We start from the raw sequence: 13620 nt of genomic DNA, 5'->3' as shown, positions 1-13620 counted from the left end.
AGTGTGCACCTCCCAAGCCGTTCCCCTATGCCGCTCTGCTCCTGCTATTATGATCTATTAGCTGCCTCCGCCATTGCGCGCCCGCTGTCTTGTTATCTTCATTCACCTGCACACTTGGGACCTGTCCTGCCACCGCCATCGCACTCCTGCCCGCTGTCCATCTTCAACCATCAGCAGACGTGGGAGTTCTCCTGCCGCCGCCGCACACACACGACCTCTCCTGAAACATCTTAAGTGATAAGAGGGGGTTAGTACTGTAGACACTTCGAATCGATGTATTACATTTTTTTTTTTTAAGACGCACCCCGATTTCAGACATGTGAAAATCGAAAAAAAGGTACGTCTTAGAATTGAGGAAATGGGGTACTTAGAACTCACTTAAAACTTGGGACACTCTCCGGGCTGGCTACTAACGTTTTTATATCCTTTCCAAAGCCAGCCCCGCCGCATTACCGCCAACCCGCAGCGTGGGAACTTTACTGCTAGCCACTCAGCTGTTTGCCAGTCTTGCGAAGCCGGGCACCTGGAGCTTCAACAGGGCACAGGGGCATGTGCGAAAACCGCCATCTTGCCTACTTGCCATGCAGAACCCCCTGCAGGGCTTGGTGCCTCCACGTCTAGCTGGGTGACTACTGGCCTGACCGGCCTGTATTCATCCCAGGACGTGGGTACTTCACTCAGCCATCCTGTCTAGATGGCGTTCACACTTCTGGCCACACGTGTGACTTTCATGTATGGGCCTAGGGCAGACTTAATGGCACCGCACTCTGGTAGCACATAAGCCCCCTTCAGAGTCCAACAGTGAAAGACCCAGCTTAGGTTTCAATGTACCAGCATACTATATTTTAAAACCCATCAGTTTAATCAAATATACTTGATACATTTTCTTATTAAAATGTCCTAAGTCTTTTGGTGTGAGGGATAGAGTGAAAATGTGAACTGTTTCATCCCCACTAGCCATATCCCTTTTACTCTGCAAACTTAGATTTCTTTTTAATAAAAGCCTCACAGTCTTATACGTGACTGGAGCAACCCCTGAACCCCTATAGCAGGGTTAGGGTGGTGTGGGCATGAACTGGGCACCCCCCTTATACTAGGGACCCCTGGTATGTTGCAGGGATACATTAACCCCTTAGTCCCCATTTACCTTGCGGGACTGTGCTGCAGCAGGAATCCTAGTGGTGAGTCACAAGAATGTTTTCAGGGTAGGGGTTTGACCAGAGCAGTGTGCTTCAATGTATCCGAGAATCTTACCTGATTCCCGGGTACATCTTTGGGGTATACTGTAACTCAGGAACCCCGCTACATTACCTACAATCTGCAAAGACTTCCTCCGTCAAAGCCACTCTGAAACTCATAGCCTAGCAATCTCCTGGTCCCAGCACCCCTGGAAAGGTAAAAACACAGAAATTCTTTATTGTCGCATAATTTGACACACCGTCACAGTAATGCATATACGACAGTCGGGTCCAAGAGCTGAAATTCTTGGACCCCAAAAGACGGATCAGGGGCAACCAAGTGGGCTTAACCTTTATTAGTGAGCCTGCTTACCCCTTCACCATCACAGTCGTCCACTCGAATTTTCATGTACGTGTGGGGGAAAAAGAAAAATATATATAGCGTGACAGCGTCAAGCATGCATGCGTTGGGCAACTCTCACAGAACCTTGCTGATTGACAACTCAATGGGCAAGGTTGATCCAAAGAGGATCAAAATAGAAACCCTAAGTTGCACTCAATGTGAGTAGAATCAAGATATATAGGACTATGTAGGTCCAGGAGATAGTGTCTATATAGCCAGTCATGTGACTTAGAGGATCAGCTACACTTATTATTTTATTTTAACAATTTATTACATCAAAACAATATACACAATGTGATAATATTTACAGTGGAATCTTAAAATCCCCGTAGTGGTGTGGCAACATGGTAGTATACTGAGATCAATATCACACGTATAGGTATATGTATGTAGTTATCACTGATATATATATATATATATATCTCAGTATAGTCTATACCACATCCTATTTTGGAGTAGATAATCAAGGTATGTAATGTGTATAAAATACAGTCAGGGCTCTCCCTGATAGGTGACCTAATAATATCTCTGTGCAGTACTCAGGGTGGTGTAGAAATGGATATCATGCAATAGTATGTAGCCCTGGTAAATTTGGGTTATGCTATCCTCCTGGCAGTAATCCCTGCGTCAGGGCAGGTTTGCCAGGAGTAATCATGGGTTTCCCCCACGTCAGGTAATACACTGGCAGTGAAGGCAGGTCACCAGACTCTGTGTCCAATCAAGAGACACAGGGGCGGTGCCTGTTGGAGCTACTAAGGGTATGGCCACTTTCTATTTAGTGTCAGTTGGAGAAGTCAGTCAGTGTGGTCTTTGAGATTTGGTGGCATAGACTGAGCTGCCAGGACTGGCTAGCTTGAGGCCTCCCTCCGGGGAGGGAGAGTGCACACCCCATACCTCCTTCCCTGCTTAGGGGGTAGGGGGAAGAGCTAGACCCACTCTGGGTGGCCCTAGGCCTGGAGTGGTGTCAGGGACATCCTAAAGGAGGACAGCCTGCTGTGCAACTGTCTGCTGTGAATAAGAAAGGACAATAAAGAGATTGCACTTTTATGGAAACTCCTGCCTGAGAGTGAAGTGTATCAGGAGGAGGGGAAGGTATTTCTTCTGTGGATACTTCACCCCATACTGCTGAGGGCTGCAGGAGATGGAGGCGCTGCACCAGTAGAGAAGACTGAGGCACAACCCCAGAAGCCTGTCCTGTTATCCCCCATGTCATCACGGGAAACTCAGGGCCCCCTGTTGCCAGCAGGTGTGCACCACACAGAGACATGTAGCCTGAGCTTTAGACACCCTAGGACACCCTATGTGAGATTGGGTGGGGGAAACAGGGTTACATGTATAAATATCAGACTGTCTTGTAAACACAATAGATCACAGACACCATTATAGCCTAGTGCTAGGTAGGGTACATATGAACCGATATATAGGTCGGTGTAGGAGAAATGACCTAATTAGTGACAATATTGGTATGTATAATACACTTAATAAATGGAAGGTAATTAGTGTCTCACTATATATAGGTATCTGTGAGACTGAGCCTTCATATGGACCCCCTATGTATCAGAAAGGGCATAATGTGGTGAAAGAGTGTATATACATAGATTATGCAGGCAGTCCACAGTGTTGTAGCCAGCTGTTATTACTTGTCAATATTCCTGTGGCATATAACAGGTATTAATAGTCCACTGACATATTTTTTTTTTTCAACTTTCATTTTTTATTTGTGGATATCAGGTATACAGAAACTCACCTCCCATAGGCGTACATTACAGATAGTCCACTTTTAACAGCCGTCAACAATAACAGCATCAGACAAACGACATAAAGGGAAGCAAGACAAGACATACTGGACTCACCGGACTGGGGGGAGGACACAGAGGGTGGGAGGGGGAGGAGGGGGGGGGTGCTCTTGCGGAGTTCTGGAGATGGGTCCGTGCGATCCAAGGCGACTGCTTCTTGGCGCCGCTGACCTTACTGTAACTGCTGGATGCCCTAACTAGTGTATCCCTACGTCAATGTCCTGTCTGTCCCATCCAAGGAGAACGCATTCCACTGACATATTTTTGATGTCGTTACAGCACTGCCAATGTATGAACCACACAGATTCTCAACCACACAGATTCTCAACGAGAGCGGAAAAAAGGCACCCGTATACAACCGTATAGTGGGGGTAGTCCATGGATGTGTTGCCGCTCCACTGATGTCAGCGTTGTGACGCCTCTTCTATCCGACGCACGTTTTGTGTGTTAAGCCACGCGTCATCAGGGGAGGAATGCATGTGTGGGAAAAAAACAAAAATGGACATATCGTAACGGAGTCAAGCATGCTTTGGGCAACTCTCACAGAATCTTGCTGATTGACAACTAACATTTGATATGTCTTTTAGCCAGCATATAGTCTTATTTAGGGGGGTGCCACTATCATGACCCCGTATGGAAGCAACCTGTAGAGTTGTGAAACGCGTAGGGTGAGAGCGTTTCTTCTGGGTGCTTGCAAAGACCATCTCCAGCTAATAGGGACGCTAGTCTGAGTTCTCATTGAAGCTCTGTGATGTCACCTGGCGGACGCGAGAGCACGGGAGAGTCGAGACGTCCTGCTGTGCGAGATGGAAGGAGAGGTGGAGGGAGCGATCATTGTCCGGAACCACTGAGGACTCAGCCCAGGCAGCTGGTGTATGCAGTTTTACCATCCTGGCGCCCCCAAAATGTTCAAATTGTGAATGTGATACTTACCTTTGTATTCATGTTTAAATACATTTTTCAAGACGAACTGCACTAGATTCCATTGCATGTTTTTTATGTGGGTAGAGATTTTTCAAGCAAATAGTTGAGTTTTTACATCGCTGTTTTAAAGTGATGATTGTGGCACCACTCTAAATAAGACTACATGCTGGTTAAAAGACACGTGAAAAGTGAGTTGTCAATCAGCAAGATTCTGTTCCCCAAATAATGCTTGACGCAGTTACGCTTTGTCTGTTTTTCTTTCCCCCCCCCACACATGCACATGAAAATTACACAGATTGGGAACACCCAGGACTGTTTGTGCGCCAGGGAGAACTATCCTCATTCTAACCCCAAAAAATGAAAATGAACTAAACTCATGGTCTAATATTGCCGATCTATAAATTGCTGACCTATACCACAGTGCAGTACAATGTGAAGTGCTCCCATGAGTTTACAATCCTAAAGATGGACGGGTGTGTATCACTTTACAGGAAATGTTCATGATCAGATCTAAGTCCCCAGATACAGAGGGTTTATCATCAGATGAGGGGAATGCTATTTAAACAGATTATGAGCTCAGAGAGGTGACAGACTGTTAACAGGATTACCCAATGATTATGAGTGTGACTTCCCTGCACTGTATGGGGTCAGGAGTAAGAAGACATGCTGCTTAATAATGCATAATAATGGAAGAGCTAATAAATAATGAAAGCGCTAATAAATAATATTAATGGAAGAGCTAAGGTTACAAGAATGCATTTGGTCAGAAATGACAAACAATAAAGCACATAAATACACACGGACATCCTGACAATTAGAATACACAGCTTAATAATAATAATAATAATAATCATCATGACTTCCCCTCCCGGGAATTAAAATACACTGATTAATAATGACTATGTGGGAATTAGGACTCAGTATAATGTATTTGCCTAGAACACACAATGCAAAGACGAATGTGCAATATATATTTAACATGTGTTGCTGGGCAGAGTACCCGAGAACCTCCCCACTGCATCTATATCAATGATGCAATGACAATAATAAGGTTGGGGGGTTGAGTTTTTAGTACATGTCCGCGTGGGCACCACGTGACTCGCGGGATAGGGCGGGGCCCGAGCTGACGTCACGTGAGCGAAGGAGACCCTCGTGCCGGGCGCTGGCGGGAAGAGAAGTGGCGCGTGAGGTGTGAGGCGGGAAAAGGGGTGTGACAAGGTGAACTGGGGTGATATAGCCGGGGGAGGGGGATATAACAGGAGGGAGAGGGTGTGACGTGGTGGTATATCCGAGAGTAGAGAATGAAACATGGTGAAGAGAGTGATGTGACCGGAGGTTATTGGGATGTAATAATGAAGGAAGTGATATAACCGGGGAGAGGGGGTGTAACGGGGTGAAGGGGGGGATATCACCGTGGGGAGGAGAGAATATCAGGGTGAAGAGGGTGATATTATTACTAGGCTTTTGTTGGGGGGGAATCGGTTTATATAGCGGGGTAAGGGTGATACTGTGAGGGGTGATATGTCGTGTGATAAAGGTGTTTAATATAACAAAGTGTGAGGGGTGTTATGGTGGGCAGATATGTCAGGGAGTGGTATTGGAGGCTGTGTTATGACAGCCGGGTGTGAAATGAATGGGTGTTAATAGGAGGAAGCCAGGGTGATATAACACCAGCACCAGGGACGCGGTTACAGGTTATAGGGAAAGGGTGATATAACAGGGTGTGGTAACACAGAGTGGGATATTATAGGGATTGAGTGATGTCACTGCCTTTGAAGTGGGTGAAACTGGTATGGTTCCCAGTGTCGGCTCCTTGGGCAAGTTAGTTTATCTCCATGTGCCTCAGGCACCAAAATCATAGATTGTAAGCTCTGCAGGACAGGGACTCATTGTGCCTCAATATGCTATAGAGGGAAAATATGATGTTTACTGCAGGGGATAATACAGCCTATGTGTTCAGGGGGTGACAATGATAATGCTGTTGGGTGGTTATATAACGAATTATTATATAGAGGGTAACATGCAGTATTTTAGAGCAGTGTTATTACAGGGGGATACTATGCAATATTCTAGAGCAGGGGTGCGCAAACTTTTCAGTCTGCGCCCCCCTGTCTGCTCGCCCCCCCCCCTTACCTTGGCTCTGGTGTCATGTGACGTCATGTTGCCATGGCAAAACATCACGTGACCCCCGTACCACGTTGCCATGGCTACTCATCGCCCGAAGCCAAAGTAAGGGAATTTACAGAGGCCTTGCGTTGTCCCCCGGCATTTAATTTAAATGCCTTGGGGAAGAGTGCGGGGCCTCTAACCACCGCGCCCCCCAGTTTGCGCACCCCTGTTCTAGTGCAGTGTTATTAGAGGGCGTAACATGCAGCATGATCAAGCACAGTGTTATTACCGGGGGTAACATGCGGTACCACAGGGTGATATTTTGTTGTATTACAGGGTATATAAAAAGTGCTGAGCATGGAGTTGGTTCATAAAGCTCCTGCACTCATCGTGACACCAACTCACAAAGGAACACAGGCTGAGCCCCCTGCAGGATCACTGCAGGAGCCTGGAGGTCAGAGCTCTCAGGGGTTCTTCGAGAGGTTCCAGATAGATCTTCCTGACAACTGGAATGACCAGGCCCCCGATATAAGGCTCATGCCCCCGGGGGAATCGCTAGACTTCATATCTAAGAGAGAGACAGAGGATCCAGCAGAGGGCAGCAGCCTCTGGGGTGCCGTTCCTCCAGAGGGCAGGACACCTGAGGATAGAGCCCCGCAGTGCACAAGAAAGATGCTGTGGGTGGTGAGCGCTGACACGCTCTGCCCTGTCATTAATGTGAGTGACATTGAAGGGGGCTGGGGAAGAAAGGTACCAGACCCTAGCCAAAGAAGAACCTTTATTTATATCTAACCTATTATATATAATTTAAAAGGTACAGGAACTCGGGCTTACCCAACAAAACTAGCCCTATCTGCATGAGCTAAAACACGGCATTTACATTTATAATCCACTGTAACACAGTGAAGGAGAGATGTATTAATACACAGGAATGTTTGCTGTGATGCATTGTATTCTTTTTGCTTTTGCAGCAGATATGAAACATGTTTAAATGTCATATTTTATATTCTGTAAAAGGGAAGAACATAGTTGCAGAATATCGCATTATAATAAGTGTCTTGGACCCTCCTCTACATATCAATTGACACTCCCCTCTCTGAAGCAAAATATTCAGTGATGCAAGACACAAGATGCCTCCATGCGTCAATTTGCTTTTCAATTTCCTCGTTACTTCGTCCACTAAGATGAGTGGCCAACTCCAGTCCTTAAGGGCCACCAACAGGCCAGGTTTTAAGGATATCCCTGCTTAAGTACAGGTGGGTAAGTAAGCGTGATGGTGTGTGCGATTTCGTGCGCTGCGAGAACAAAGTCTGGCAGCTTTACGGGCCGTCCATAATGGGCGCGATGCAGAGCGACCGCGCGGAAATGTTTTCACAAGACAAACTATTTTGTTTTTCCGCGTCCCGTGTCTGGTTCAGCCAATGAGGATGAACCAGCCTGTTGACACATCCGCCACGCCTCCCCATCGCCTCCAGCTCAGTTCCCCCATCGCTCGGGGGCGACAGGCGCGCGATGCCATGTGCTCTGTTGCGCGCCGACCATAATCTTAGCCCCAGTCATTCTGAGTGAGCCACTGATTGAGTCACCTGTACTGAAGCAGGGATTTCCTTAAAATCTGACCTGTTGGTGGCCCTTGAGGATTGGAGTTGGCCACCGCCCTAAGATATGACATAACCTGCCAAGGTCTACAGGAAAGATGCAGCATTTAAAGGTACAGAATACATATTCAAACAGGCTGTAGGGGCCACAGGTTTACTGCTCAGCGGTCACATGTGCATCTGGTGTGACTCGAGGGGGGAATTGGGAACCAGAGGAACAGAAATCTCTCTTTTTGGGAAGTAACTATAAGTGATGAGAGAGTGCAGGAAGCGGAATATAAGTGTACAGTGGTGCACATGTAGCACCAGTTGGGGCAAACAGGCATTTTTTACCCTTTCGCTGCCAGCAGCACTTTGTATGCTCCCTATTATGTTTTTTTAACCAGGCAGGCCATATTGCTGTTTTTAAAGAGGCAGTACAAGATAGAAAAATAATTAATGTAGACTTAACCAATATAATTGGTCTCTTTTAAAAGGATGTAATAATCCAATTACACATCTTTGTGTCCCTTTGAATGTTTCCCCTCCCCCCATTGCAATGGGAACATTGTAATTTACTGTAATTCACTATCTTATCAGTCACTTGCTGTCATCATATTACAGCTGCTTTGCTATTGAGGCATCATAATTACATATAAAGAAGAATAAAGGGAATAACTAGAGGAAGGGGTGGAAGCAACCGAATTTGAATAATTATTCAGAAAATTCTACTTGTCTCAATATATATATAAAATATGACTCACTTACGAGTTAACCCCTTAAATATGTCACTCCTTTTAGTTCACTTTGACTAAATGGCACTGCCTCTGATGTACCTGACTATATTAACTGTGTTGTGGGATCTACGCTTAAATGCGACTGCTTACACTAATGATTTTCCTTGTCCATATCTTTCAAGGGAAATATTTAAAAATAAATAAATAAACAAAAATATATTATGTATTTAGGTCTGTGGTTATATGACAATATTCTTACTTTTTTTGCGCCCCAGGATGAAGATAAATGTTCTGTTCGTCAGCCGAATGGTGTCAAACTTGTATATTATGTATGTTTATTTATTATTTACCATTTTCTGTCTGTTGTTCTTTTGCATTATGTATTTGGTTCATATGTGTTGTTGCAAAAACAACTATGTCAAGGTTATGTTATTGTTTGCAGTGATAGGTTAAAAGATTTACAATTAACTGACCCCAAAACAGGGAATCCTGTGTATACAGTAATACAGCATTTACATTTAATTAAATGTAATAAAAGCATCAATTCCCTCACAAATTAAAATTGAAGTAGTAACCTATTCTACTGTGTATTAAGACATTTTTCGCTTTTTTTAAAATTATTAGTTCTCTCTCAGGAGGGATTAACATGGCTACCTCTGTTGGCCTAATACTGTATGGGTGACTGACAGCTGCCATTTTTCATTTTCATTTTTAAAATTCTCAAAGGATATTTCAAGATCGCAGCTGCCGAATGTAAAGAGGTTCATGTCACTAGATCTCAAAACAGATGCACTTCACAATAGTAAAACAAATACAAAAACATATTTTTTCTCAGGAGCAAGGGGATGGCTGCAAAGGAGAATATTATCTTAATAAGTTTGTTCACAGAGGGGCCAGCAGTGCGTTACTTGCTATATACATTGTATGTCACAGTGAGTTGCAGGCTACTCCGGATATGATGGGGGAAAACCAGTGTTTCTCAACCAGGGTGCCAGGGACAGTGGTATGCCACGACCCTCTCCCAAGGGTGCCACGGCCCCATTGAAAAAAACTCACTTGGCTGCTCAGTGGGCACCTCCAGTGCTGCCTGGAGACGTAGAGGCTGCAATGTGTCCCTCCTCAGCCCGCGATAGAGGAGCCTCTACATCTCCAGACAATGCAGGATGCAACCACTGATGATCTGACATGTTTGAGGTGTGTGGGAAGGTGAGAGGGGTGAGGCATTTGTGTGTGCGTGGGGAGGAGAGTGTGATTGATTTGTGTGTGTGTGTTTTGTGTGGGGAGGGTGAGGGAGGCTAGTGCTTTTTGTGGCGTGAAGGGAAGTAAGCGGTGAAAGTAAGAGAAGGAAGGGGAATGTGCTGTTTATGATTTAAGAAAGGGTGAGTGCTTTTACGAGAAGTGGGAATAAATGTGGAGTGTGTGTTGAGTATAAGAGTGAGTATAATGTGTGAGGGTGAATGTGGAGTGTGTAAGAAAGGGGTATGTGTGCAAGTGTCGAAGCGAGGAGGGGGTGGTCTGCCCTCAGGGTTGCCACAACTGGGTTAAACAAATCTGCATATTTCTTTAATGAGACACTAAGGGGCTTATTCTTTATCCGCCGAGGCGACCAATTGGGACGTTTTCACGCTAAATTCCCCATTGGCTTAAATGTGAAATTGCAGCCAAAAACGTCTTGGTCGCTTCGGTCTGTATAGTATAACGCTCAGGGAGTTGGAGATGCAGCACCGGGGCAGATGCAGTGCTTGTCCGTCATGGAGTAGAAGCGGTGTGCAGAGACATCTCGGGGTCCTTTCAATCAGAGCGAAACTATACATCACATCATTTAAGCAGTCCCACCAAGTTGGCCACTCTGTGAGAAGTGACGCTGTCTCTGGAGTGGGGTAATCATGTTTGCCGCGTGCCAGCCCCTTATAACTTTTGGTGTATGTTCGTGGGCCCTTTGACCAAATTTAGATATCATGTCAAATACTGTAGATGTCAGTTTGTTATATTATACAGTACATATTGAAATGCACAGACTTCAAATTGCTTTGTTATTTATCTTGTAGTGTATATAGACCTCAGTTTGCAGAATTATATATAATGCACTATCTATAGATATTACTTTCCAGGGTTGAGTGTATGCTAAACATTAGTTTGCTATATTATATAGAGTTTTGGACATCGGTCTGCTGTTTCATACTGTATATGATGCACAGTCTATAGACATCAGTTTGCAGTGTTCTATATACTGCACAGTCCATAAGCATCGATTGTTATATATGATGGACTGGTGCTCCCGCTATAAACTGTGATTTCTGTTTTCTTGACATAAACAGTCCCTGCTCTCTCCCTCTTCTAAAGACTCTCTTCTGTCCACCTCACAGAAGAGAGATGAATCCCTGTACAGACTCCTGGGGACCTGGGGGGCAGGTTCCGGAGAGGTGCACAGGCTGGAAGAGCTGGAGGACTTTTTAGAACCAGCAGAGCTGTGTCCCCAGATCTTGCCTGCAGAGGACCAACAGAGGAGCTCAGATACATCAAATGTATGAAGTAGCAAGAACGATTTAAAGCAGCCACACGTTGCCTGATAGAATAATGTTTTTTTTTTGTATATTTGAATCTGCTGGTCCCAATCTCTTGGTTCCTGTTTTTATGACATTTTACATTCTTGAGATACTGAAGGAGTAATTTATCAAAGTCTCTGGGCTACATAAATTAGAGAGGAAAATCGCACTGGTTTCCGGGGATACGGTTTTCTTTGACAAAGCTGGTGTTGTTTTTTTGTCTCAGTTTTCCAGCTGTGAGACTTTGAAACATAGGTCCCCATGTTCAGAGAAAATAAAATATGTGACTTTTACACTTATGCTTCCAGAGGGGGTACATAACTGTTAACGGGAGGGGGGGGATTGTACAGTGCAGATTGCTTTTATCCCTTTCAGGGTTAGACCCGGGCCATAGAGGGGTGGGGAGAGCGGAGGCGAGCTAACGCTGAGGCTCGCCTGCTTCAGTCAGCGCGATTGTTCGGACTTGCAGGCGAGCCAGCGTGCGCGGGGGGAGCCGGGGGGAGGTGGTTGGAGGCGGGGCAGTGACGTCGCTGGGCCAATCGCCCGCGACGCACTGACGTCAATGTCACGGCGCCGACGTCACGGCGCCGTGACGTTGACGCTGCTGTGCTGTGATTGGAGGTTTTCAGCCGACAACGCGCTGAAAAACAGCTTGGCGCTCGGCTGAAACCTCCAACTCTTCAGCACGCCTGCGGACGCTCGCGTGAGCCCCCTCTCAAGGCATCCTCATTGAGGATGCAGGGGCTCAGCGCGGAGCGTCTGCACGCCTCAGCACGGCTGGTCCATCTATGGACGCAGCCTTAGATAGCAGTGTGCTGCAGACCGCTCCATTAAATGAAAGCGTTGTTTCATCGTATCTTTTAATATCTGGACTTTTCCCCTCTAGCACCAGGAGAGACTTGACAGCGATGACATTCCCTCCATGACAAGTGAAGATGCCAGGGGTCTCTTTAGGCCGTACGGAGCACATTTGTTCAAGGAGAGGACAGTGAGGAGCCACCGGCCAGTGGTGACAGAGCCTGGGTGTGAGTGAAATCCCTGCCTGTCTGACAAAGACATACTCTGAGAACAGAACTCACTTAAAGCAGCAGTCCAAGCTGCTGTGTTTTTTAAATTAAAAAAAATTCCTTTACTATGTGCATGAATACAATCCACACAATGATAAGTAATTAGCTAGTTACCAATCGATCCATTCTCCTGTGATCGATTGGCGAAGATTCGGCTCGGGGGTTCACTAAATGGCTGAAGTGGTGTATTCTGCAGTCAGTTGATGCATTTGCATATTAATATGACAAAGTTCTCTGGGGAAGATCATGTGACAAGGCAGTCACTAGATACAATTGATGCACTAAAAGAAAAAAAATGCTACAAGTATTTTCTCATAGTACAGAACTGATTTATTTAAAAAAAAAAAAAACAGGATATTGCTTGGACTGCAGCTTTAAGAACTGTAATATTTCATGTCCTTATCTGATAATCAGACTGTGCTGGAGTTTTACAGATTAATCTAACCGATTAAGCAGAGAGTTTGATCTGACTCTTTTCTTGAGAGAGATGTATCAATGCAATTTTCGAGTGGAACTGGGACAGAAGCATTGGTATCTTGCTCTTTTTTGATTTAATGTATCGTGCTACTTGCTCCAGTTTTTCTCTGCATGTACCACTTGGTAATTTCATGTGTCAATAGGAGAACCTACCCAGCGCACATATTTTAATGGGATCAAATTCTGTGCCTATCTTCATTGTCCTGTTCTTTTTTTTTTTATTGGCACAATAACATCTACCAGGTTGGAGGCAGGGTAAACTTGTCTGCTTCACAGCATGCCAGACGTGTGAAACGCGCTAGTTACCGGAAGCAAAAAAGGAAACACTGCTCCAAAACACACTTTTCTTTGCTCTGATACATCTCCTGCACTCACTTTCTTAACTTTAATGCTTTAACTTTAGAGCTCGAGGTATATTTTATACCTAGACATAACTGGGACTGAAATATATACCACTCTGAATCTTGTTTGAAAGCTCTGACACAGCACATTGCAAAGCTGCACACATCAGTATGCAAGTCAGTGTGTTGAGGCCCCCTGCAGGGGTGAACGGGTTAATTAATTCCTCCTGCTAGGTTTGTATAACTCTCCATAGGATTTTGTTGCCTCCTGTAGACTGTGAATAACACATTTATATCCCGTGCAGCCAGATTCAGCCACAGATCATTGAGTGTTAGTGTCAGTGCAATGAGTTGCTGCTGTCACTCTGCCTTCACTGGCCTCTCTGTGTCCCGGGTACAGACAAGAGGCGTCAGGCTCTCTGTCAGTGCGCACAGTCCTGTCTTGTCTATAAATAGCTACGGCCC

The 13620-nt window shown here is 45.3% G+C and overlaps 1 protein-coding gene across 5 annotated transcripts in view; it reads left to right on the top strand.

The window, feature by feature from the left end:
- SPOCD1 (SPOC domain containing 1) overlaps nucleotides 1-13620 on the top strand; it is a 52732-nt gene that overhangs the window by 7440 nt on the left and 31672 nt on the right. For 2 of the 5 annotated variants that reach the window (XM_075604654.1, XM_075604653.1), the window contains exons 6-9: nucleotides 6747-7127; nucleotides 9000-9053; nucleotides 11091-11249; nucleotides 12157-12295. In XM_075604654.1, coding sequence (XP_075460769.1) covers nucleotides 6768-7127; nucleotides 9000-9053; nucleotides 11091-11249; nucleotides 12157-12295 — 712 coding nt within the window. In that variant the 5' untranslated portion in view covers nucleotides 6747-6767. Of the gene's footprint in view, nucleotides 1-5436; nucleotides 5520-5545; nucleotides 5613-6746; nucleotides 7128-8999; nucleotides 9054-11090; nucleotides 11250-12156; nucleotides 12296-13620 lie in introns of those variants that run through there. The other 3 variants (XM_075604656.1, XM_075604655.1, XM_075604657.1) reach the window with 3 other exon arrangements.

This window comes from Ascaphus truei, chromosome 6 (assembly GCF_040206685.1).
Source record: "Ascaphus truei isolate aAscTru1 chromosome 6, aAscTru1.hap1, whole genome shotgun sequence".
NCBI classification, from domain to species: Eukaryota; Metazoa; Chordata; class Amphibia; order Anura; family Ascaphidae; genus Ascaphus; species Ascaphus truei.
The sequence above is the reverse complement of the archived record's forward strand: the minus strand, read 5'-3'. Positions and strand labels throughout refer to the sequence as shown.